At 41.1% G+C, this 27,924-nt stretch overlaps 1 protein-coding gene and 2 pseudogenes across 1 annotated transcript; 2 read left to right on the forward strand and 1 right to left on the reverse strand.

The window, feature by feature from the left end:
* The window catches only part of Gm5624, a 70,779-nt pseudogene that overhangs the window by 34,936 nt on the left and 7,919 nt on the right, over window positions 1-27,924 (reverse strand).
* On the forward strand, window positions 4,573-6,189 carry Gm16439 (predicted pseudogene 16439; annotated as a pseudogene).
* On the forward strand, window positions 21,487-26,815 carry Gm8256 (predicted gene 8256). The gene is made up of 5 exons (XM_011245285.1): window positions 21,487-21,502; window positions 22,628-22,790; window positions 24,069-24,200; window positions 24,855-25,038; window positions 26,180-26,815. Exons 1-5 carry the CDS (start codon window positions 21,487-21,489, stop codon window positions 26,183-26,185), a joined length of 501 nt encoding a protein of 166 aa, XP_011243587.1. The 3' UTR covers window positions 26,186-26,815.

A 27,924-nucleotide genomic window follows, 5' to 3' on the forward strand; every position in this document is an offset into this window, starting at 1 on the left:
GAGAATACACTGTACTTCACCACAACACACTGCACCACACCACACTACAGTATACTACACTAGAGAAGCCCCAGTCCTCCTGTTTCTCTGAGATCAATTTTCTTTCTTAGCCATTTCTCAGCCTTCCTGCATGGATTATCTGCCCAAACAAGGTGAATGTAATAAAAGAAAGTGAACATTTTCTACTTTCATAATCCACATTGAAATTTACTGTGAACTCTGTGCAGAGTTCATGATGACCAGGAACACCTGGCCTCCCTTCTCCCCATTGTCACTTACTGGGTTCCCTCTCCATTTTTTCTGTTGTCTTTCTAATCTGAGGATACAGCCTTGGATACTCAGATTTTGGGTACTTTGTCCTTTCCTTCAGACCTCTGTATTTGCTGTGATTCCCCTTAGGACTCTGTGCATCAGGCTGAGTTCTTAGTAGACCTGCTTCTAACTCTGCATCAGCAGATACTCACAAGAGCTTCTGGCCCTCAGACAGGTGGTTCTTCGAAGCTTTAGATAAGAGATGTGACTCTGAAGAACACCCTAACTGCTGCAGATGGATGGATGCTGAACAAACTCCATGACTAGTTGTCCCAGGAGGGTTTTGGGACTCCTCCAAATCTGGCTGCACTGCAGCTTCTCCTACAATTCCATGTGGATGCCTTACAGGTTAAGAGGATCAGTCAAGTGCCAACAAGGTGGCCACATGGACGCATCCAGAAAGGCATGGTACAGGAGAAGCTGAGAGTCCTACATGTTCATGTGAAGGCTGCTAATAGAACTTTAATGTCCAGGCAGCTATGGCGTGGGTTTTGACCACACACACAGTGTCCCATATACTCTAACTTGGCCTCTCCTTCTTATCTTGCCACTCAGTGGGTTGAGCATATAAAAACCATAACAAATATTGATGCAAAAATACTCAATAACGTCTTGGAAACTGTTTCTAATAACACATGCAAATGATCACTCACCATGATCCAATATGCATCATGTATAGGATGTAAGAACGATTCAATGTTTTGGAATTCATCAAAGTAATATACTATGTAATAAATTTAAGAAATTATTATTTGATCATCTCATTAGATACTGTATCATCCCAGGGATGCAGGAATGATTCAATATATGAACATCCATCAATGTAATCCACTATATAAAATAACTTAAAATATATTGTATAATCTCATCAGATGCTGAAACAGTGTTTGACAAAATACAATATAACTTCAAGATAAATGCATTGGAGGAATCAGAAAGTCACGTTTCAGGAATCTTGAATGGCTGAGATGTACTTAAGAAATGTTCAACATCTTTAGTCATCAGGGAAATGCAAATCAAAATGACACTAAGTTTCCACTTCACAGCACTCAGATGGGCCAAGAACAAAACTCAGCTTACAGGTGATTCTGTCAAGAATGTGAAGAAAGAAGAACATTCCTCCATTCCTGCTGGGACTGCAAGTTGGAAAAACCACTTTGGAGATCAATCTGGCAATTCCTGAGTAAGTTGGAAATGGTTCTACCTCAAATACAGGTATACCACCATGGTTCATATACCCAAAAGATTCTCCAATATATTAAAAGGACACATGCACTTCTTTGTTCATAGAAGCCTTATTTTAATGACCAGACTCTGAAAACAACCCAGATGTCCCTCAACAGAAGAATGGATACAGAAAATATTATACAGTGTACAGAAGTACTACTCAGCTTTTAAAAACATTACTTCATGAAATTCAAAGGCCAATGTTTGGAAGTTGAAATATCATCCTGAGTGTGGTATCCTAGTCACAAAAGGATACACATGGTATGTAGTTATTGATAAGTGGAAATTGGTCAAAAAATGCATGGAATGCCCACAATACTGGAATCTGATTTCTGTTCACACATATGAGGACCCACATGGCCAGGCACCATTTGGTAAGGGTATCCTTTCTTCAATGTAAGTTTGACTTCCTTACTAGAACTCACATGCCTTTTCTCTGTCAGGACAACTCATTCTGGGTGAAAAGGTCATGGGTGCTTGGTTGAAGTCACATACTGTGAAGAGGAGTTCTGGCCTAGTCATGCCTAAAGTTTTCTTGTAGTACCTGTCAACAGGAAACATTTTCCAAAGTTTTACTGAGTTCAGATTTGTAAAAATTCATCCACTAGGCATCAAGCTCCAGAAGTTTGAACCAGCCTTGCTGACTAATTTGAACTGACCTTACTTTTCTTCTTACCTCACCAAGAGCACTTCCCTAATGAAAGTAGAGTTTGCAGGGATATACACGTTCATTTTCTCTTTCCATCTCGTTTCTTTATACTTGCTCATTGCTTCTAAGTCTCAGGTATTATATTGCATAAGGTAGAGAGAATGTATACCCTGGTCTTGTTTCTTATTTTATACAGACTTTTTCTCTCTCCCATTACTATAATGTTGACAATGTTTGTTGAATAGAAGATTTAATCGGGTGAGGCATGTTTCTCCTATTCCTAGTATTTTCAGGAATTTTAACATGAGGTGATGATGGACATGTCCAATGCATTTTCTGTAGGTACTGAGATGACAATTCAACTATTAATTTTTGAGACTATTTTTGTGCTGAGATACATTTATTTGATTTACATCCTTTGTGTTATCCTTGCATAACTATATCACATTTTCATTGTGTGTATAGAATTTTATTTTTAAATTTATTCATTCTTTGAGATAGGGTCTCTCTATGAAGCCCTGCCAGTTTTGGGACTCATGGGACCATAGTGGCCTCAAACTCACAGATATCTGCCAGCAAGTGCTGCCATTCAAGTGCAGAGATTAAAGTATTCTTATGCTACTACACCAGGCATTTCTTTGTTTGTTTTTTTTTGAGATAGGGTTTCTCTGTATAGTTCTGGCTGTCCTGGAGGTCACTTTGTAGACCAGGATTACCTTGAACTGAATGCAAAAATTCACCTGCCTCTGCCTCCTGAGTGCTGAGATCACAGGCATATACCACCATGCCCAGCACAACACCATGCATTTAAATTTGTTCTGGAATTCAATTTTCAACTGCTTGTTAAGCTTATATAACTTTCAGGGATATAGGTATTGCAGTTGTTGTGAACTGCGGTGATGGTGTCGTACTGTTATCCAGTTTATAAGAGTGGGAGGCAACTATGATTTTGTGGAGTCTGATAGTTTTTCTTCCATTTCTGACTCATACAAACATTTGCTCTCCTTGAAAGATCTGTGGCAAAATATGATTGTGTAACTGTTTTTTTTTTGGTTTTTTATTGCTTAGAAGACATTATCATGGGTTATCATTCTGTTTGTATCTGAGATTTGTGAGTATTAAATGGTATGGGAAGGACTTGAACTGGTGTAGCGCAAAGGGACATTGCAAAGAATCTCCATAAATACTACCCTAAATTAGCACTTGCCAGCATGTATCTCTTCAAGGGTCATCAGGTGGTCCAAAAATAGACTCAAAAATAGGAAGGTAGAAGGCTGGGGATATTGTGAATTCTTTTTATAGTGAGTAATTGTTCTGTAATCTGAAGAGTCCCATTACCTTTTACAGAGAAGAAAGGTAACAGAAGTAATTGAAGCACGTGGGTATTTGAAATCTATACTCAATTAGGTTAGGGAGGGGAGCTGGCAAACTGATGGGATAACAATCAATAAAGCTAGGTTCAGGAGGCCATTCAGGTGTGAATTTATATTTCTGAGTGACTTTTCTACTCTTAACAGAATACTGGCTGACACTTGCCTAAATACTTCCACAACCTGATATTCCTCAGCCACAGGGCATTTACGCTGATTTCTCTGCAGAGTTGGATTTGAATTGGAGATCATGCACCTATGTACCTGCTGCCCCTGGCAGCTGTGGTTCTAATAATGTGAGTGGGAGGTCACTTTCTTAGCCTGACAGCAAAATGAAGATCTTTGAGCTCCGGAGATATAAAAATTATGGACCTTTAAATTACCTGAAAGAGCAGAATGGTAGCACTTGTAATCTAGGATGGTGTTTGCAGAGGTGCCTTTTATGAAGGTAAGCTTTCCAACTATTTACTGATAAATGGGCTTTAACGTATCTTAAATCTGAAGATTTTTAGACAGGGTAAGGCAATATTTTTTACATGAAGCATCCGTTGCGATGTTAAATGTCATGTAATTCATTTTGGAAGATTTAACAAGTAAGCTGTGTTTATTGTAGTCAGCACAGTAATCAGTAGTAAATTAAGTGTACTGGTTCATGTTTTTATAAATGATTTTAACAGGGTGAGGAGCCGAGCACATACATAGATATTTAACTGAAAAATAGAAAGTGGTTGCTCCTGTTTCTTCATTTATACACTGTAATACATAAACACAGAGTTATTTTGACAACAAGCACCTCCCCCAAAATAAAACATTCTACCTGCACATCTTCAGCAACTGTCTAAACAGCAAAACTAAACAGGAATATGACAGCAGGTCCCTACTCTTAGATCAACCTGATGCCAAGGCTTCGAAGGAGATTCAGCATGAGCCTAGTGAATCACAGTTGGTGCATCTTAAGGACATCATTTTAAAAGATTTCAAAGTAAAAGTGAAGTGCTTAAAACATGGAAATAGGCCGAACCACCATGTCACAGAGCGGGGAGGAGAACCTGCAGGGCTCCTGGGTAGAACTGCACTTCAGCAATGGCAATGGGAGCAGCGTTCCAGCCTCCATCTTTATTTATAATGGTGACATGGAAAAAATACTGTTGGATGCCCAGCATGAATCTGGACGAAGTAGCTCCAAGAGTTCTCACTGTGACAGCCCACCTCGCTCCCAGACACCACAAGATACCAACAGAGCTGAAAGAGACAGCCACAGCTTTGGCGAGAAAAACAGCACTCTGTCTGAGGAAGATTATATTGAGAGAAGAAGAGAAGTTGAAAGTATCCTGAAGAAAAACTCAGATTGGATATGGGATTGGTCAAGTCGGCCAGAAAATATTCCCCCCAAGGAGTTCCTTTTTAAACACCCGAAGCGCACAGCTACTTTCAGCATGAGAAACACAAGCGTTATGAAGAAAGGGGGAATTTTCTCAGCAGACTTTCTGAAGGTTTTCCTTCCATCTCTGTTACTGTCTCATCTGCTGGCCATTGGCTTGGGGATCTACATTGGAAGGCGTCTGACAACTTCCACTAGCACCTTCTGATGAAGATTTGGATCTGACTTCTGTTCACACAGTGAGGATTCATGTCTGAGCTGTGACAGCTAATTGAAGAGCTAGCATGGTCCTTGGGCGTTTGCACTATGTGTGTTAATTTGTTCTGTAAATGCGGTGTTCCTGATTTAGTGAGACAGAATAGACTCTTGTCATGACCTATAATTTAACTATGGGATCAATTAATAAGCATGTCAGACTGATGCCTATTGTAGCATTTACTAGTAAATTTCTTTGAATATTAGATATAAATAGTATAAATAATTTTAATATAGTAGCAATGGTGTATTTAAAACTGATCTGTAATCATAATCCAGTTAAGACACTTTACACTTCAAAAGAACAAGTAAGTGATATTTAAATCATTAAAGGGTTTTCCCCAAAGGAATATTGTGGCCTTATAATCCTATTATATAGCAGAAAATTAAAGGGTGCGTGCGGGTTATCTGTAAAGGCCTCTAACTTTGTGAACTGAGTAGCAAGTAGAAGCTAAGGTTACCCACGAACCCCACTTTGCAGTTCCCCCTCGTCCTGCTTTGCAGGGTGAGGATTCTCGCCTTGCTGTCCACCATTACCTTGGGTGGTCAGTTTTGTTGCAGGCACCTTTATCACTCTGCTGAATTCTCCTGTTTGTATTTAAATCTTATGTGCTCTGAAAATCAGCTGTCTACTTTAAAAGACTGGAAATGAAAAACAAAATCTTTGCCAAATCCATTGGAGAATACTATATTTGCATATCCATTAATCACTATCCAAAGCTTCTTAAATCGGGTGTCCTCCCAGTCTTCTCTTTTCTATAGCATGGTTTTAAAGCCTGCCTCCTTGACATGCTGTATATATCCTGTTGTATTTGTTTCAGTCCCACACTTAACTCAGGTGTGCTAAAATAAAAGTGACATTTTAACAGTCTTTTGTTTATATTTACTTAATTACTAGACATAGCCTATATCCCTTTCATTTGGATCAAGATCCTACAGGATGTAATAGTCAATAGGTGTTTTCTTGCTTCAGTAAAGTATTTTTGTAAGAAATTAGATCGCTGTACTGGCTAGTTTTATGTTAACTTGACACAGGCTGGAGTTATCACAGAGAAAGGAGCTTCAGTTGAGAAAATGCCTCCATGAGATTCAGCTGAAAGGCATTTTCTCAATTAGTGATCAAGGGGGGACGCCCCCTTGTAGGTGGTACCATCTGTGGGCTGGAAGTCTTGGATTCTATAAGAGAGCAGGCTGAGGAAGCCAGGGGAAGCAAGCCAGTAAAGAACATCCCTCCATGGCCTCTGCATCAGCTCCTGCTTCCTGACCTGCTTGAGTTCCAGTCCTGACTTCCTTTAGTGATGAACAGCAGTATGGAAGTGTAAGCTGAATAAACCCTTTCCTCCCCAACTTGCTTCTTGGTTATGATGTTTGTGCAGGAATAGAAACCCTAAGACAATTGGTACGAGGAGTGGGGTATTCCTGTGACAGCCTGATCATGTTTTGGGGAGGACTGTGGAAGGACTTTGGAACTTTGGGCTAGAAGATCTATTCGGTGTTAAGAGCTCTGTGGGATGTTGTGAAGGAGCTTGGAAGATAATGATGAGAACAGTGCAGGAGATGGAGTCCTGGCTTGTGAAATTTTAGAGGGAAGATTAAAGACTCTTTTCAGGCCTGGCATGGTGGCACACGCTTTAATCCCAGCACTTGGGAGGCAGAGGCAGGCAGATTTCTGAGTCGAGGCCAGCCTGGTCTACAAAGTGAGTTCCAGGACAGCCAGGGCAACACAGAGAAACCCTTTCTCGAAAAACCAAAAAAAAAAAAAAAAAAAAAGAGAGAGAGACCAGCATCATTGAGGTGACATCTTCTGGGAAGTGTTTTCTGAGAGCACAGAGGCTGTGTTCCAGAGATAGCCAGGGTTGTACCTTGGGCTGTGGCTGGACTTGGTAATGTGTAAGTTACCCAGATGGTGCTGGTTTTGAAGGCATAAAGGGGTCACACAGAGCAGCTGAGGCTCGGCACTGTGAGAGGCCAGGGAAGGCCTCAGTTGCAATTGATGGCCCAGGACTGAAGGGGTCATGCAAAGGAGTTGAGGCTTGGCACTATGAAGAGAGCCTATGAGAGGCTATTGGTGAAGCCAAGTTACAGTGGAAGACAGCAGCTTTTTGGAGATGCCAGTACCATGAGATGACCACCAAGAACAGCAGGAGCAGTGGAGTACAGGCAGCTGAAGCCTAGAAGACAACCTGTGTGCCACAAAGGACAGGGCTGGAGAAGTGACCCAAGCCCTTGGAGGAGCCCAGAAGATCATGAGTTGGATCCCAGACAATGAATGGATAGAGATTGATTTTTGCTTTTGATTGTGACTGTGTCCTGATACTTTTCCCTCTTGAAGGAAGAAAGTTTTTAGTGGATCCCACAGTTAAGAGACTTTTAATTGTAAAGACTTTGGATTTTAAGAGAGATTGAAATTTTAAGAATTTGCAAGGACTCTGGGACTTTTAAAGTTATTAAGATCTTGGGGATGAATAAGAAACTAAGGGTTGAGGATTAATAAGTGATGTGTTTGTGTGTCAAGTTGACAAGGGGTCAATTGTACTGGCTAGTTTTGTGTCAACTTGACACAGGCTGAAGTTATCACAGAGAAAGGAGCTTCAAGTGAGGAAATGCCTCCATGAGATTCAGCTGCAAGGCATTTTCTTAATTAGTGATCAAGGGGGGAGGGCCCCTTGTGGGTGGTGCCATCTGTGGGCTGGAAGTCTTGGATTCTATAAGAGAGCAGGCTGAGCAAGCCAGGGGAAGCAAGCCAGTAAAGAACACTCCTCCATGGCCTCTGCTGCATCAGCTCCTGCTTCCTGACCTGCTTGAGTTCCAGTCCTGACTTCCTTTAGTGATGAACAGCAGTATGGAAGTATAAGCTGAATAAACCCTTTCCTCCCCCCCGCAAAAAAAAAACAACAAAAAAAAAAAACCAAAAAAAACATGGAAATATTGTTTCCCCAAGGAAGAAAACCAACGTCATTTCTCTAAGGAAAAAGCAAGATTAAAGGTAATTCTAATTTTAATAACAGTATATGTCATTTGAGTGCAAAGATGCATCTGTGAGCTCACATCTGCATTGCTTAAGAATGTCTAGACTACAGGATCTCGGCTCTGTACATGTCCTGCATCTTCTTCACACCCTCAGTTCCATCTATATCCTTCTCATTGATCATTAAAGCTCTAAGGTATATAAATTAGACTATGAATACAATAAACCAGAAATTAGCAAGCTGTTTACACAAATGACAATTCTTAAAGTAATACTACTACTACTAATAATAATGGGGATGATGTTAAGTTTTTTAAAAGATACATTGAAATGAAACAAACTACTATGTTTAATATGCAAATCAGACATTTTAAACCAAAACTAAATTAACCAGAAAAGCTATATTTCATGTGTACCTCAGTCTAATAAACTGGAAGAGCAGTGGTTCCCATAATTCAAATAAGTAAATCATGTGATTATAAAACAGCATGTGGTTATATTGAAAAGCCTTACATTATGGGATAACTTGATCCACTGACTCTTCTTCTGCCTCTGGTGTTGTCAATGAAATATTTCATAATTCTGTGTAGGATTACATTTTGAAGTGTTCTTTGTAAATGTTCACTTTCTTGAATCCATATATTTTTCCCAATTAGGCAACCTCAACTTATTCTGTTAAGTTAGTTGTTTCTTCTGATACTACCTGGAGCCTCACATTCCACATGACAAGCTGAAGATAATTCCCTGATACTTGTCTGGCTACTATTCTATTCTGTCAGCTGCTGTTTGCATCATAGTTAATATCAGCTGGTAAACTGTATAGAAATACTGATGGGTGGTTGCATGTCAACATTTACTCTTCATAGCCCAGTCATAAATCTCTGTATTTGTACCCTGTCTCTATTGATAGGGAGAACATATTTATTTTTAATTTATTTATTTTACTGTTTGAAAATATTACTCACACATATATGTTGATCAGATTGACACTTTACTCCCCTCCCAATCATCCATATCTGCCCACACCACTCTTTCTGACCAAATTCATGTGCTGTTGAAAAATAAAACAGAGCCTATTTGTTCATCCCTGAAGAAAACAGACTCTCCTCTCCTCAGCAGCAGTCAGTAACCACTAGCACCTCACTTAAGAATAGGACTTCATGAGTCCCTCTCTCATTAATGCCTGTGTTACTTGGAAAAAATCTTGTGTATGTCTTATGCATACAGTTACAGTTACTGTGCTTTCATGTGTGCAACATCCCTTTCATAGCCAGGAAAAAAAGTTTTATTATACCTACCCACTATGTGTAGATCTTACAATATTTTCTTCTTTTTCTTCTGATGCGTTTCCTAGGCCTGGGATTTATGGTTGATGCATAGCCGTGTCATGGAGAGCTGAGCACTCAACTGTCTCTTATTCCATGTACAATTACAAACTGGTGCTATGGGTCTCTAATAATCATTGTCTACTGTAAAGGGAATTTTCTCTGATGATGTGAAAGGTGTACTCCTCTTTATATCTAAAGGTAAAACTAAGAGACAGTTTTATGCCATTTCCATATAGCAGGATATTACTAGTAAGAACTCCTTTAGGTCCTGTGCTCTGAGCATTCATGGGTATTTGGTTCAATCAATAGTGCCAGTCATGAGTCTTGTCAGACTTTATATCCAGTGAGAAAGTGGTTGGTTGTGCTCACACCATCATACCACTGTTTCCCCTGGGAGCATGTCTTGCCAGGCTGACAATCATTGTATATCTCAGGGTTCAGAGTTGGGTAAGAATGTTGATTATTTTCTCCCATGTTAGCATGTAAGCCATATTCTAATAACAGGAATACTAACAGAAAGGGATTACAGATAAGCACGAAATTGATTTCACCATGTCCTAAGACTCAAGCATACAATGTCTTGAGTGAAAGGAATTTACCATTAAGTTTTATGTGGTAACCAGCTCCAGAGCAATAAACCATTCTGGTGGTATGGAAAAATATGTATAAATATATAAATATTGACTCAAAAGAAGGATAACATATGCCTAGCATTGCACTTTTTAGTAGACTGTTTTGTGTGGCATAGAACCTGCACTCTGTTATAGAGTAACAACATTGAAGTACACACACACAGACACACACAGACACACATAGACACACACACATGTATACATATATATACATATACACACACACACACACACACATATATATATATAATTTTAAATATTATGCTTGGTTCCGGGACTCTGCAGAACTTAGGAATTTAGTCTGCACAGGTGAGAAGGTGCGCCAGAAAACCGGACAGCTTCAGGGACCGGCGTTGGCACAGAGCCGCTGAGGCATCACCCTTTGCGGGCCGCAGACAGCCAGCCACCGTCCGGACCAGAGGACAGGTGTCCGCCTGGCTCAGGAGACAGCCTCAGCCTCAGCAGCAGCGGTCGCTATCTTGGTTCCGGGACTCTGCAGAACTTAGGAAATTAGTCTGAACAGGTGAGAGGGTGCGCCAGAGAACCGGACAGCTTCTGGGACAGGTGTTGGCACAGAGCCAATGAGGCAGCACCCTTTGCGGGCCACAGACAGCTGGCCACAGTCCGGACCAGAGGACAGGTGTCTGCCTGGCTCAAGAGGCGGCTTCAGCCTCAGCAGCAGCGGTCGCCATCTTGGTTCTGGGACTCCAAGGAACTTAGGAATTTAGTCTGCACAGGTGAGAGTCTGCACCACAGAAGCTGACAGCTTCTGGGAACTGCCAAAGCAACACAGCTTCTGAGAAAGGTCCTGTTTTGGGCCTTCTTCTTCGGCCAGGAGGAGGTCCAAATACAAGATATCTGTGCACCTTCCCTGTAAGAGAGCTTGCCAGCAGAGAGTGCTCTGAGCACTGAAACTCAGAGGAGAGAATCTGTCTCCCAGGTCTGCTGATAGACGGTAACAGAATCACCAGAAGAACAATCTCTAAACAGAGTCAACTATAACTACTAACTCCAGAGATTACCAGATGGCGAAAGGTAAACGTAGGAATCTTACTAACAGGAACCAAGACCACTCACCATCATCAGAACCCAGCACTCCTAGTTTGCCCAGTCCAGGGCACGCCAACACACCTGAAAACCTAGACCCAGATTTAAAAGCATATCTCATGATGATGGTAGAGGACATCAAGAAGGACTTTAATAACTCACTTAAAGAAATACAGGAGAACACTGCTAAAGAGTTACAAGTCCTTAAAGAAAAACAGGAAAACACAATCAAACAGGTAGAAGTCCTTATAGAAAAAGAGGAAAAAACATACAAACGGGTGATGGAAATGAACAAAACCATACTAGACCTAAAAAGGGAAGTAGACACAATAAAGAAAACTCAAAGTGTGGCAACACTGGAGATAGAAACCCTAGGAAAGAAATCTGGAACCATAGATTTGAGCATCAGCAACAGAATACAAGAGATGGAAGAGAGAATCTCAGGGGCAGAAGATTCTATAGAAAACATTGGCACAACAATCAAAGAAAATGGAAAATGCAAAAGATCCTAACTCAAAATATCCAGGAAATCCAGGACACAATAAGAAGACTAAACCTACCGATAATAGGAGTGGATGAGAATAAAGATTTTCAACTCAAAGGACCAGCAAACATCTTCAACAAAATTATTGAAGAAAACTTCCAAAGTCTAAAGAATGAGATGCCTATGAACATACAAGAAGCCTACAGAACTCCAAATAGACTGGACCAGAAAAGAAATTCCTCCCAACACATAATAATCAGAACAACAAATGCACTAAATAAAGATAGAATACTAAAAGCAGTAAGGGAAAAAGGTCAAGTAACATATAAAGGCAAGCCTATCAGAATTACACCAGATTTTTCACCAGAGACTATGAAAGCCAGAAGAGCCTGGAAAGATGTTATACAGACACTAAGAGAACACAAATTCCAGCACAGGCTACTATACCCAGCCAAACTCTCAATTACCATAGATGGAGAAACCAAAGTATTCCAGGACAAAACCAAATTCACCCATTATCTCTCCACAAATCCAGCCCTTCAAAGGATAACAGAAAAAAAAAACAATACAAGAATGGGAACAACGCCCTAGAAAAAATAAGAAGGTAATCCCTCAACAAACCTAAAAGAAGACAGCCACAAGAACAGAATGCCAACTTTAACAACAAAAATAACAGGAAGCATCAATTACTTTTCCTTAATATCTCTTAACATCAATGGTCACAACTCCCCAATAAAAAGACATAGACTAACAAACTGGCTACACAAACAAGACCCAACATTTTGCTGCTTACAGGAAACTCATCTCAGAGAAAAAGATAGACACTACCTCAGAATGAAAGGCTGGAAAACAATTTTCCAAGCAAATGGTATGAAGAAACAAGCTGGAGTAGCCATCCTAATATCTGATAAGATTGACTTCCAACACAAAGTCATCAAAAAAGACAAGGAGGGGCACTTCATTCTCATCAAAGGTAAAATCCTCCAAGAGGAACACTCAATTCTGAATATCTATGCTCCAAATACAAGGGCAGCCACATTCATTAAAGACACTTTAGTAAAGCTCAAAGCACATATTGCACCTCACACAATAATAGTGGGAGACTTCAACACACCACTTTCACCAATGGACAGATCATGGAAACAGAAACTAAACAGGGACACACTTAAACTAACAGAAGTGATGAAACAAATGGATCTGACAGATATCTACAGAACATTTTATCCTAAAACAAAAGGATATAACTTCTTCTCAGGACCTCATGGTACCTTCTCCAAAATTGACCACATAATTGGTCACAAAACAGGCCTCAACAGATTCAAAAATATTGAAATTGTCCCATGTATCCTATCAGATCACCATGCACTAAGGCTGATCTTCAATAACAAAATAAATAACAGAAAGCCAACATTCACGTGGAAACTGAACAACACTCTTCTCAATGATACCTTGGTCAAGGAATGAATAAAGAAAGAAATTAAGGACTTCTTAGAGTTCAATGAAAATGAAGCCACTTCATATCCAAACTTATGGGACACAATGAAAGCATTTATAAGAGGAACACTCTTAGCTCTGAGTGCCTCCAAAAAGAAACTAGAGAGAGCATACATTAGCAGCTTGACAACACACCTAAAAGCTCTAGAAGAAAAGGAAGCATATTCACCCAAGAGGAGTAGACGGCAGGAAATAATCAAACTCAGGGGCGAAATCAACCAAGTGGAAACAAGAAGAACTATTCAGAGAATCAACCAATTGAGGAGCTGGTTCTTTGAGAAAATCAACAAGATAGACAAACCATTAGCCAGACTCACTAGAGGGCACAGGGAAAGCATTCTAATTAACAAAATCAGAAATGAAAAGGGAGACATAACAACAGATCCTGAAGAAATCCAAAACACCATCAGATCCTTCTACAAAAGGCTATACTCAACAAAATTGGAGAACCTGGATTAAATGGAGAAGTTTCTAGACAGATACCAGGTACCAAAGTTGAATCAAGATCAGGGTAATGATCTAAATAGCCCGATATCCCCCAAAGAAATAGAAGCAGTCATTAATAGTCTCCCAACCAAAAAAAGCCCAGGACCAGATGGGTTTAGTGCAGAGTTCTATCAGACCTTCAAAGAAGATCTAATCCCAGTTCTTCAAAAACTATTCCACAAACTAGAAACAGAAGGTACTCTACCCAACTCATTCTATGAAGCCACAATTACTCTGATACCTAAACCAAAAAAAGACCCCACAAAGATAGAGAACTTCAGACCAATATCCCTTATGAATATTGATGCAAAAATCCTCAATAAATTTCTTGCTAACCGAATCCAAGAACACATCAAAACAATCATCCATCCTGACCAAGTAGTTTTCATCCCAGGGATGCAGGGATGGTTCAATGTATGGAAATCCATCAACGTAATCCAGTATATAAACAAACTCAAAGACAAAAACCACATGATCATCTGGTTAGATGCTGAGAAAGCATTTGACAAAATCCAACACCCATTCATGATAAAAGTCTTGGAAAGATCAGGAATTCAAGGCCAATACCTAAACATGATAAAAGCAATCTACAGCAAACCAGTAGCCAGCATCAAAGTAAATGGTGAGAAGCTTGAAGCAATCCCACTAAAATCAGGGACCAGACAAGGCTGTCCACTCTCTCCCTACCTATTCAACACTGTACTTGAAGTCCTAGCCAGAGCAATTAGACAACAAAAAGAGATCAAGGGGATACAAATTGGAAAGGAAGAAGTCAAATTATCACTTTTTGCAGATGATATGATAGTATATATAAGTGACCCTAAAAATTCCACCAGAGAACACCTAAGCCTGATAAACAGCTTCAGTGAAGTAGCTGGATATAAAATTAACTCAACCAAGTCAATGGCCTTTCTATACACAAAGGACAAACAGGCTGAGAAAGAAATTAGGGAAACAACACCCTTCTCAATAGAGACAAATAATATAAAATACCTAGGCGTGACTCTAACTAAGGAAGTGAAAGATCTCTATGATAAGAACTTCAAGTCTCTGAAGAAAGAAATTAAAGAAGATCTCAGAAGATGGAAAGATCTCCCATGCTCATGGATCGGCAGGATCAATATAGTAAAAATGGCTATCTTGCCAAAAGCAATCTACAAATTCAATGCAATCCCCATCAAAATTCCAACTCAATTCTTCAACGAATTAGAAAGGCCAATCGGCAGATTCATCTGGAATAACAAAAAACCTAGGATAGCAAAAACTCTTCTCAAGGATAAAAGAACCTCTGGTGGAATCACCATGCCCGACCTAAAGATGTACTACAGAGCAATTGTGATAAAAACTGCATGGTACTGGTATAATGACAGACAAGTAGACCAATGGAACAGAATTGAAGACCTAGAGATGAACCCACACACCTATGGTCACTTGATCTTTGACAAGGGAGCTAAAACCATCCAGTGGAAAAAAGACAGCATTTTCAACAAATGGTGCTGGCACAACTGGCTGTTATCATGTAGAAGATTTCAAATTGATCCAGTACTATCTCCTTGTACTAAGGTCAAATCTAAGTGGATTAAGGATCTCCACATAAAACCAGAGACACTGAAACTTATAGAGGAGAAAGTAGGGAAAAGCCTCGAAGATATGGGTACAGGGGAAAAATTCCTGAATAGAACAGCAATGGCTTGTGCTGTAAGATCGAGAATCCATAAGTGGGACCTCATAAAATTGCAAAGCTTCTGCAAGGCAAAAGACACCGTCAATAAGACAAAAAGACCACCAAAAGATTGGGAAAGGATCTTTACCTATCCCAAAACGGACAGGGGACTAATATCAAATATATATAAAGAACTCAAGAAGGTAGACTCCATAAAATCAAATAACCCCATTAAAAAATGGGGCTCAGAACTGAACAAAGATTTCTCACCCGAGGAATACCGAATGGCAGAGAAGCACCTTAAAAAATGTTCAACATCTTTAATCATCAGGGAAATGCAAATCAAAACAACCCTGAGATTCCACCTCACACCAGTCAGAATGGCTAAGATGAAAAATTCAGCTGACAGCAGATGCTGGTGAGGATGTGGAGAAAGGGGAACACTCCTCATTGTTGGTGGGATTGCAAGCTTGTAAAACCACTCTGGAAATCAGTCTGGCGGTTCCTCAGAAAATTGACATAGTCCTACCGGAAGATCCAGCAATACCTCTTCTGGGCATATATCCAGGAGATGCCCCACCTATAAGAAGAACACATGTTCCACTATGTTCATAGCAGCCTTATTTATAATAGCCAGAAGCTGGAAAGAACCCAGATGCCCCTCAACAGAGGAATGGATACAGAAAATGTGGTACATTTACACAATGGAGTACTACTCAGCTATTAAAAAGAATGAATTTTTGAAATTCCTAGCCAAATGGATGGACCTGGAGGGCATCATCCTGAGTGAGGTAACCCAATCACAAAGGAACTCTCACAATATGTACTCACTGATAAGTGGATATTAGCCCAGAAACTTAGGATACCCAAGATATAAGATATAATTTGCTAAAAACATTAAACTCAAGAGAACGAAGACGAAAGTGTGGACACTTTGCCCCTTCTTAGAATAGGAAACAAAACACCCATGGAAGGAATTACAGAGACAAAATCTGGAAGTGTGACGAAAGGATGGACCATCTAGTGATTGCCATATCCAGAGATCCATCCCATGATCAGCTTCCAAACGCTGACACCATTGTATACACTAGCAAGATTTTGCTGAAAGGACCCAGATATAGCTGTCTCTTGTGAGACTATGCCAGGGCCTAGCAAACACAGAAGTGGATGCTCACAGTCAGCTATTGAATGGACCACAGGGCCCAGAATGGAGGAACTAGAGAAAGCACCCAAGGAACTAAAGGGAACTGCAACCCTATAGGTGGAACAACAATATGAACTAAGCAGTACCCCGGAGCTCTTATCTCTAGCTGCATATGTATCAAAAGATGGCCTAGTCGGCCATCACTGCAAAGAGAGGCCTATTGGACTTGCAAAAATTATATGCCCCAGTACAGGGGAATGCCAGTGCCAAAAAGGGGGAGTAGGTGTGTAGGGGAGTGGGGGGGGATATGGGGGACTTTTGGTATAGCACTGGAAATGTAAATGAGCTAAATACCTAACAAAAAATTAAAAAATAAATAAATAAATACTACTTATACATTATATTATAAATATATTTAATTATATACTTTATATTATATTACATAAATATTTATTTCATTATATGATGATTATAAATATATAAAATTTCTGTTTAATACATATAAATATACATAAATATGTTACCATTTACATATACCTGAGTGTGAAATCCATCTACATCTACTATAGTATGGTTCTATTTTGAAGTAGAGGTACAGAATATAATCTGAGGGTTCACAGGCTTCTTGGTTAGGTAAGAGTGTTGATCACTTTTTCACAGCAGATTTCATACTACGTAGTCTGCAGGGTTTTGATATTTCACTAACATGAATATTATTTTAAAAATGAATGCTAAGTAAAAGATATCAGACTCGAAAGATTACATAGAGCATGACATTCAGTAGGGCATGTACAGAGTTATGTTAAAATATTTATGTAAAAAACCCTCTCCAATCTCTTTCACAATTAGATATGATGCACTAATCAGTGTAGTATGAGAACTCCCAATCTCAGCTACTTCAGGCTTCTCTAGAAAACGCCTCAAAATAGATGCCTTATTTTCATCTCTTCAATTCTACACAATTCCCCCTTCATCTGCATTTTCTTTTCCATATTTAAAAAGCTAACACCCTATTATATTTCACTGATGTATGCTTAGAGTATAATATTACATCCCTTTTAGCTATTGGTCATTGCTAATATGTATTAGTGTTGTTAATTTTTTTCTGTAGAATAAGATTCAGGACATGAACCAAATCCTTGCTCCAGTTTTTGTTTTCCTGCAATAACAAGCTGGGCTGCAATTCTCACATAAAATCTTCCAGAACACCTGGCCAACATAACCATACTTTGGACATTAGTGGTGACATTTTCCATTCTGTCCAGGTCAGTCCTCACAGCATAGAAACTGGATGGACGTGTATTAACCTCTTTTGGATAGTTTCAGTACTGCAAGGGGATCTATCACACTTTATCTAGATGTGTTGTGTATTGTCTAGTGTCTTATTCTGGAGTCTGGGTATTTCATGTGGATTTGCATGGGGATCCAAAGGATCTCTTCTGGATACGTTTGTCATTGGAAGGTGATTGATAGCCACCTTTTAATATTTTGAGTACCAAAAGGCAATCTATCCCACACTCTGGAAAAGGCACTTTGACTTCAGGTCAATTTGGGTGAGGTACTTAGGAGGAAGGTAAGAGCTGTCCTGTGAGACATCAGAAGTCCCTTCCCTAGATGTTGTGTTGTAACCTGGAGAGCCCTGGCATTTTCTGTGATGTTACTAATGTTGTGGTGACTCCAACTGCTCTTGGAGCATTCATTAACTACCTTTATGGTTCCCCCTTAGTCATGCTGACAAAACTGAGCAGGCCTCTTGGAGGAGAGAACAATGAACATACAGAGACCAGAAAGAGGCAGCCACAAGATGGCCATTGGTCTTAGTGTTAAAGAGCAAGAATTAATGGTCCAGGGGAAGTCACTGTGAATCCTGGGCATGAAAGAGGGAGCTTCCTAGAGAAGGTGGGCTTGAGCTTGGACTTCCAGTAATGGGAATCAGGAGCTTGGAGCTTCTGGGAAGCATTTGTGTGACAGAGAGCAGGACTTGGCAAGGCTGCAGCTGCTCTGCAAGAGTTCCTCAATTTAATTCTGACTGTCAGAAGAAGGCATCAGGAGGCAGATTCCTCCTCCTTGCTCCTAGGGCTACACCACAAGCTGACTTTGATCTTAAGATGCTCTCTGGATGACTTTGGTACTGGATGGCAATCTGTCTTATCCCATCTTCTGAATACTTTGGGTACTGAGGATCTACCACCCTTGTCTGGATATATTTGATATTACATGGAGGACTTTCATCCTTTTCTGCCTGCTTTGAGTATAGGAAATAAATCTAACACATTCTTCCAGTCACTGAAGCTACTCCATGACACAGGCCTCAAGGATCATGTGAATTCAGGCTATGTCCTGGACACCCTCATGCAGTGGCTGCCACAGTCTGCCTCCTATATACTGAGACATTCTGGTGCTTATTAAACTCAGTATCCTGATTCCAGGACAACACAGGTTGGGGTTCCTTAGTAAGTGATCAAGGACTTCAAGACCTCCCTCATGGGCCTGGAAGGAAACCCTTCTAAAAAGTTCCGAGGAAGTCTGTGCCACAGGATCTCGCCCACCTCAACCCTGTTACCACTTTTTAAAAAATATATATATCTTCAGAACACAGATTCTCAGTTGTAGGTTCTTATTTCTACACAGCTACCCAGAGCAAAAAAATCAGTATTTGCTGGGAGGAGACTCAATATCAGGATAGCTATATATAATCCTCACGGGATTTCAATGTGTCATCAAGGTGAACATATAGACAAAGAGCAGTGCTGACTGAGGTGGGGCTCCCTGCACATGGAGACAGCATCACCTTGCAACAGGCCCCACTGTAGTCGCCAGATTCCAAGGATGCATAGACCCATGGGGGTCACAAGTACATACACACACACAGACACAAACACACACAGACACACACACAGGCACACACACACAATTGGTCCTCTATGAGGAGTCCATGTCTGTAGGCTTTTGCTACACTGCATCCTTGGTGTATTTCTTTAAGTTCCATGGATGTCTGATAGCAAAAATCAAGAAAAGAATATACCCCTGGACATATTTCAAGTTCTGAGACATTTACTACTTTCATCTTAGACACAGGCAATCACAGCTTGGAGGTGCTAAGCACTAGGGAATCCAGGACCTACTTGCATCACATCAGATACTAGCTGACATTGCCCTCCAAGCACAGCATGGCTGGCTAGCTTATGCCATCCAGAGCCAGTAGGACTGCAGTATGTGCTGAGGTACCTGACTAGCCACAGGGGTTGGGAACAATATCCTATCTTGAGAACAGCTGCCCTGATTTAAGGCCAAGAAGTGGGAGGGAGTGGGTAGGGGTGCAGGGCAGACAGTGGGAGGGTATAGGGAACTTTAGGGATAGCATTTTAAATGTAAATGAAGAAAATATTTAATAAAATAAAATAATAAAATAAAATAAAGAAGAGGAAACTTCTCTAGGAGTAGCTAAAAAGCTCTTGAAGGTACTGGACCAACAGTTTTACCAGTCCCTTTGAATTGTGTCAAACCATAGCAAATATTTCATAGCCAAACCTTGTCAATAAACAGTGAATGATTTATGAATAGATCGGAAACTTCATGGTGTATGCAGAATTTAGAGTTCTGGTCTCAGGAAGTAAAGAATTTTTCTTGAATGGAAACACTACAAAACTCTCAGTAGAGGGCAGGAAAAGGTGGATGTGCCTCCTCCTTACTTTGGGCCTATTGTACCCAAATACAGGGAGGGATTCATGCCTATACTATTTGATTGGAATGCCTGATGCATTGCTTTCCCGGCTCAGAGATAATCAGCTACCCAAACTATAACTATTACTTTTTCATTACCTATTTTCTCCAGTTCTCCATAAAGGTTATTCATCTGACTACCTGAGAGACAGAGTGGGCTTCTGACTACCCCACCATCCCCCCAGACACCTTGGACCTTTGTCATAGTGATATTGCATAGCTCAAGATGGTAGACAAAGACAACACAATCAATTTGGTAAGGCTTTACATGATTTTTCCACTATTTTACTGGAGAGTTTAGGTAGCATTTTAGCATGCATTCAGCACACCCAGGTCAAGAAGGCAGAAGGAACAGATGTCAATGCCAGAGCCCCTCCTGAAATTATGGATCCATTATAATTGAGGTTTCACTGGACCCGAGGCCTGTTCATCCTCTATCCATCCAATTGAGTCTTAGGTATCTTATGAATACAGGATCATATTCCAATCTCCAACAGACTCAGGCCTAGAACTGGGAACTCAAAAATGTAGAAACTGGAGAAGTGAGAGCTAATGGGACTACGAAGAAGCAATCCAATGTCCCTGTTGGCCTTTGTTCACAGATGCCTATTTTGTCTGGTTGTTTTGGAGATAGAGAGAATGTGGGATTTTAGCTTTTGAAGAAGGGACATAAACTTTACAATTTGATGTTGCCCCTGTCCCTGACTTCTTCTATTGCCAAGTACAAGGCAGTTTTCATTGCAAAGAAAGGGGGTTGTAAATCAGAGATTTCATGAAAACCCATTGCTCACTTTATTGAAACAATGTCTCCTCTCAAGGCAGTTGCACACTAACACATATACTCCAACTTGTGTAAAGGTAAAGGTGCAGGAGTAGGTTTCTGTCCTCTGGGAAACAGAGACACATGGGTAAATCGACTGTTTGTTACATGAATGGACCCCAGTAGTAGATTTATATTGGAGAAGAATCTCCCTCATATAAGGATCCTAATGAAGATGAGCTAGCCATGCCATGGCACTAACAAACTCTCCCCATTCAAAGCACTGAACTTGTAGTGAAGCAGAGAGAAATCTCTAGCTTTGGAAGGAGAAGTTGCCAAGAGGTATCCCCAGGGGCAAAAGAGAGACTCCAGGAAAGGGCTCCTCAGAAACTGGTCAGATGGGGCAAGCTGGTAAGCTGGTAGGCCATGGAAGTTCCAGGTGACATCATCAGTAGTCACTTCCCTGGACAATCTCTTGTATCCAAGAGAACACTAGAATCTTCTGTGATGTCGCCAGTGTTGTGGTAACCAGTGCAGCTTGTGGGGTATTCCTTCAGATCCTCATGGGTTCCCAAGCAGGCATGTTGTCCATGCTCCTCAGGGTATTTCAGAGAGATAATAGAATACACACAGACACCAGACCAAGGCAGAAGGAGGCCGGCCGCCCATCATGGTGGGAAAGGGCAAGAAACAACTGGTCATGGAGAATGCACAGTGAGTCCTGGGCAAGGTTTGGGGAGCTACCTGGAGGATGTGGGCTTCAGCTGGTCCTTCCAGGAATAGGGATTATGATCTCGATCCTTCACATTCCTCAATGGTAGAACCAGAGTCAACAGTGTTTGATGATTAGTTTTACAAACAGCCTGGTATTGACAAGCCTGCAGGGGCTTTGCTGAGAGATCTTAATTTCCCACTGAATGGCAAATCATGCAGAGACCAAGCTCTGTGAGAATAGAAAAGTGTTGTCCTCAGGATAGAGTGTTCATGTACTTCATCTTTTTTTTTCAAGCTCTATTCATTTATTATATATAAGTACACTGTAGCTGTCTTCAGACACTCCAGAAGAGGGAGTCAGATCTTGTTCCAGATGGTTGTGAGCCACCATGTGGTTGCTGGGATTTGAACTCCGGACCTTCGGAAGAGCAGTCGGGTGCTCTTACCCACTGAGCCATCTCACCAGCCCCATGTACTTCATCTTAATATAGTTTCCTCTAGGTTACATGAGCATGTGATGCCAAGAACAGAGAGGGCTATTCCCCTGCCTATGAATCAAGGTCTCAGACAGTTTGGTATTGAACACACATGATGTGGACTGATACACAGTCTGGGTTCCTGTAGCAGTGTACGAGCTCTCATCATGCATTTGAAGAAGACTAGAAAAGTGTTGGCTAGTATGCTGAGAGGTACGGATTTGGTTGTCAGATATGAGCCGACACTGCCCTCCATTTATTCTTGCCTGGCCCAGCATATGCATTTCAGGGCTAGGGCGATTACAATAGGAAGTCAGGCATAGGTTTAGTGATGGTGGTTGTGAACAGGGACCTAGCTGAGGAGCCCAGCTTGAAGACAGCTATGATGCACTATCAGGGATTCTCAGTGTCTCTAGATTTTCCTCTTCCTCAGGCTTCTTTGTGGAACAAAGCATGTTTTCCCTTTCCCTGCCCTATTATCTCTACAAGGTTACTAGTGTTTTTCTACCTACAGGGTCTGCTGGGGAGGCATCACCCCAAGCCCCCACCATCAATGAGCAGGAGAAGAGACACGAGAGGTTGGAGAAGCTCAAAAGAGAGCTCCAGAACATAAAAAATGCCAGAGACGAACTTCAGGGAATCCTGGCCAACTACACTAACAAGGATTTAAATGACAGGTAGTCATTATGCCCAGTTCTTTGCTGACTATCTTGGGCCATCCCTCTTAAGCCCAGATTCCCTCATACCACAGGTGGCTACAACTCCAGGCTGTCTGTATACCCAAATCAATTTTGCTGATTGGAATTTCAATACAGAACTTCAAGTTCAGATAGGAGTGAGATGGGGTCACAGGCACTTTTGATTCCTCCAAAAGTAATTCAGAGCCTGTGGCATGAATCACAGTCTGAGGATGAAGGTAGTAATGTGTGAGCTCCCCTCCTGCCATTTAAGAAGCTTACACAGGTGTTGGTTGGTGGGAGTTGCTAGGTAATGTTTGTTTATAGCCAATCCTTTCCATAATTGACCAGGTGGTAATTTGGGTCCAAGTGGTCCTGTCAACAGCTGGAAGGGCCTGTCACACATACTGCCTTTCAGCATGACTGGATTGGCTGCAGTTCATAATTGCTTTTCTCAAATTTTGTTCATTATACTCTCAGATAAACCGAAATCAATGTATTTATTTGGCATTCTGATTGACTGTGTGTGTGTGTGTGTGTGTGTGTGTGTGTGTGTGTGTATCTGTGTCTCTGTGTGTGTTTGGTTGTGTGTGTATAAAAGAGAGAGCTAGACAGAGACAGAGAATGAGAGAGATACTAGGTGCATGTGAGCTTCTGTGGGCATTTGTGGATGTGTGTGTTCCTGTGTGTGTGTGTTCCTGTGTGTGCAGCTTACGATCTAGAGAGTCTGTGTCATGTGATATATCCTGAGGTTGTGCCTGACTCCATTTCCAGGCAATAATAGTGAAGAAGCCAGGGAGGTTCATTTTTAGTAGCACAGCACTTAACCTCTGTGCTCAGTGTGGATGCACATTGGAACCTCCTGGTAGGTTATAGAGGCTTTTCCCTGTGGATATGATTATGTCCTTTGGGAATTGATGTAGCAATAGAGCCAAGCATTGTCAATTCCGTGTCTAAAACCAGGAGGAGAATCATACAGATTTAACGTGGACCCAGGCCTGTGACACAGATTCCTGGAAAGTTCTGGGAGAACTAGTCTATTCTTTAAAACCCCTACAGGGAGCTGAGGAAGATCAGCACCCTGCCTTTACTTCCCTGGGCTTACTGGCCCAAGCTGAAGAGTAATAAGTTTAATAAGCACCAAGTGGAACCGGTAACAAGGAGCTAGGTCAAGTGGCATATATGGGGTGGGGTAGTGCATGATTCAGCTTGAATTGAAATGATCCTTGTATCCTTAGTTCACGGGACAATTTGTTCTTTGTCCATGCCCTCCCACAGGATCAACTTTGAGACATTCATGCTTGAGATGCAACATGACCAGGTGATGACTGACCTGAAGAGAATGCCCCAGGACATCAGTGAGGCCTTGTCCAAGTGCAAGCAGTTGACTAAAGAAAATCAGTTCTACTGGTGAGTGACTAACAGGGTCATGACCCAAGACCTAGGCACAGGATATTTCTGCCAATCCTTGTCTTTGAACTAAAGTGGGGACTCAGGTTCTATACTGTTAGTCTCTAAACAGGAAGCAAGACTCCTTCAAACAAGTCACTAAGATTTTAACATGTTGGATCATTCTGACCAAGTGTGAAGAGACTAGGAGCCCCTCAAGCCACTGTCCTTTCCAACTAAGTATCCTCAAGATCGAATAGGTTTCCACCATGATGGAGATATCAATCATCCTTGGGCCTCTTGGGCTCTGAAAGTTGATTTATAGATGTGGTTTCCAGGAGAAACATAGAAAGATTCTGTGATGCTTGGGTCTCTTGACTCCTAGAGAATTTTGCCCCAGGTGGGTTTTTTTTATACCACAGACTTATAAGCCCATATAGACCCCATGTTCTTTTCTGAGAGATACATGAGTCCCTGTTGGTGTCAGGGTTTTCAAAAGTACCTTGGGTTTTCTGGAAAGTGGCAGTCCTCTGGATGTGATCTCCCTCTTTGGCCAATCTGTATACTTGTTTGGGGCTGCCTGGGGATCAGGGCCAATGATGAAGGAATGGTCCTTGGAGGAATGGGAGGAAGATGGATGCTTCCTGGATTCACCATGTTTTGTTTGTGGCTCAGCTTCAGGAACTGCCACCTCCTGATTGAAACTAACCTCATCCAGCACAAAGTCAGGATGTTGAGGAAGGAGAACAGACAGCTGCTAAGGGAGCAGATTGCATTGGAAGAATGCAACATAGAAACAAAAATACTATGTAAGGAAGGCAGTCAGAAGATCAAAGACCACTATACTAAGCAGCAGCAGGTAGGATGAATGAAGCATCAGGGGCAGAATGCCCTAATGTGTGATCATAAACACAGTCAAGCCTATGTAACCATCCTGCACCTTATCCAGGCTCTCTCCTATGTCTCATCCAGTTTTACACTTCTGTGATCATTTCCAAGACTTTCTGTGGACTTACCCTCTTTTGAAGAAATTGGATTTCTGCCATGCCCTCTCCTCCCCATCCTAGTCGGCCACCTCTAGCTTGCCACTCTAGGCAGAGGAGATACTGGACCCCTGAAGGCAATTCCTTGAGGCTCTATGGTATGGAGAGGTGCCTCAGGATGCCACTTCCTGAATTATCTAGGAACCAGGTCCTCTGTTCTGCTCTATGGCAACTCATCCTGAGGAGCTTGGGCCTGCCCCTCAGAAGGAGAGAAGGGCAGGCTCCAATTTTATTTTGTACGTGTGTGTGTGTGTGTGTGTATGTGTGTGTGTGTGTGTGTGTGTGTCATGGCTTGGCTGAAAAGATGCAGCATCCTTTCACTGTCTCCAAGATGAGGTATTAGCACAGGATTGCAGTACCTAAGGAGCCATAAGCATAGCAGGGCTATTGGTTTTTGCTTTTATTTTTGTTTTTGTTTTCCTTCATGAATATCCACTTTAGAGTTCAATGCTTACCCTTGGGAAGATTTGCATGAAGCACACTCTTGCTGATTACAGTATCCTTTCAGTGTGCATGAATTTCCTCTGAGATGGTTTCTCTGAGGATTCCCAGATGTAGGGGTTCCCAAGGAGAGCCAAGGAAGGATTCAGCACTCCAGAAATAATAAGAGCCTTCACTTCAAAGTTTGCTAGGCTCCCTAGAAGGCCTCTGTTTAATGTTAGATTCAGACACTGATACACACTTATTTTTCAATATCAAGTATTTAGACTATTGGAGAAATGTGGTGTTTTACTATAAGTCCAGCACAGTGTGTAGTTCACAATCCATTGTCAAGCAATTTTTTACATTTGAGAAAAACATCCAGGCCCAGGTGCTCTCTTCCCCTTCTCCTATGGGGATACAGGAAAGATCTCAGATGAAAAGTGATACTGGATTGTCCTGCTGAGTAAAGCTGGTATTTGCTGGATCACTGACATGGCAAGATCTCACTGGGCTTTTTTTCACTTCCTCCTGTAGGTCTGAAATATTCTGCAGAAGCTCAAACTGATCAGAGACCAGGTCAAGATCTTGCTCAGACACAGCTGTTCACCAGGAGCACTGGGTGTGCAAAGCAAATTAACCACCATTGCATTTGACCCTTGTAACCATGGCAACCTTGGGCTGCATTTTCTTCTTTTTTGGTTTGCTATGGGTAATGAGGCCTTTATTTTGTCTAGCCTCTGGTCCAGCAAGACTGCCTGTTTGGAAGGCTTCAGAGAAGTGCTGAGATACATCAAGATCTGCTCGGCATCCAGGAGGGCTCTGAGAATGCCAATTTTGGCTGGTCCTGTTGGGTCATCTAGAATTATATCATGGTGATCAGTCAAGTGAATTTGAAAAACTTTGAGGTACCATCTGTAACATCTCTCATGTTAGCCTTCGAAGGACTAGTCCATCAACAAAACACCCACTCCAATGAAGCATGCCTATATTCATCTTGAACAGATTATTACCATCAGTGACTGCCTTTGCACTATTTCACCAAGGCCAGCAACAGGCTGTGGGTCTGTGCTGAACATCTGCAGCAAGAGAATGATGCTTAGCTTAATTATTTTGTTTGGTTTTGGTTAGAGTTTTGATTTCTTTGTGTTTTTGGTTTTCCTGTGTTTTCATTTGAAGTTTCATTATATATTCACTATCTTTTTGTTACTGTAATTAATTTGCTTTTTTTGCTAAGTCTATATACTGTATAAACTGACTCCCCACTTTAAGTTGTTATTGAATAAAATTAGTGTATTGTTATGGATAAAACATCATCTCTAATTATTTCTATCATAAGGACAATTTGCATTTATGTGTGGTTCATACATAGTCTTGTAACACTAGAAGTTTCAGGCAAGAATGGGACTCTTCAAGTATCATGTTGTTTAGGCTTCATAAGTAGTACCCAGCCAGCCATAGCTCCATAGAAAATTGAGATTTTCATGTGGATAATGTGTCAAACTATGTGGATCCCAAAGTCAGGATGAAAAAAGTATCCATGCTCTATCTCTATAGTCATGAATTTAGCTACAGTTATGATGTACTCTCCTGTGCATGACCACGTCGGACAAACAAATAAGATACACAACAGTATTTCTCTAATACATCCCAGGAAATAAAAATATTCACATTGAGTAATTAAAATCTTCTGAATTATAAATTTGGATAAAAATGACCTTCAAAAGTCATTTCATAATTGAATGTTTGATACCTACCTCATAAAAATGTGTTAGGAAGGACTAGTAGATATGGCCTTGCTGGAGGAATTTTGGCACTGGAGGTTGGCATTGCGGTTTTAAAAGCTCATGCCAGTCCCTACCTCTGTCTTTGTCCCTGTCTTTGTCACTATCTCTCTGTCTCTGTTGATCTCACAATGTTTCTCTCTTTTTCTCTATATCTCAGTCTACACTCTCAGTTGTCTGTCTCTGTTTCTGTCTGTCTGTCTGTCTGTCTGTCTGTATCTATCTCTTTCCTCTGCCTCCTCTATATGTATCCAATGTAAGTTCACATACTCCTCTAGTGCCATGATGTCTGTATGCATGCCTGCCTGCCTCCTGACATGTTCCCCACCTTGACAATCCTGGATCACCTTTTTATATTGTTGACCTAACCCAATTGAATATTTTCTTTATAAGTTATCCTGGTCAAGGTGTGTCCTAGCAATAAAACAGTGAATAAGAAAGCAAAACAAACTCTTAATCAATGGAAAGATCAGCTATGAGATGGGAGAGGAACTTAAC

This window comes from Mus musculus, chromosome 14, assembly GCF_000001635.26.
Source record: "Mus musculus strain C57BL/6J chromosome 14, GRCm38.p6 C57BL/6J".
In the NCBI taxonomy this organism is placed as follows: domain Eukaryota; kingdom Metazoa; phylum Chordata; class Mammalia; order Rodentia; family Muridae; genus Mus; species Mus musculus.

Bases quoted from the DNA above. Each gene is read 5' to 3' on its own strand.
- Gm8256 (XM_011245285.1), top strand. The intron at 22,791-24,068 runs GTAGTCATTATG...GCCCTCCCACAG, and splicing joins AACAAGGATTTAAATGACAG to GATCAACTTTGAGACATTCA. The intron at 24,201-24,854 runs GTGAGTGACTAA...TTTGTGGCTCAG, and splicing joins AAAGAAAATCAGTTCTACTG to CTTCAGGAACTGCCACCTCC.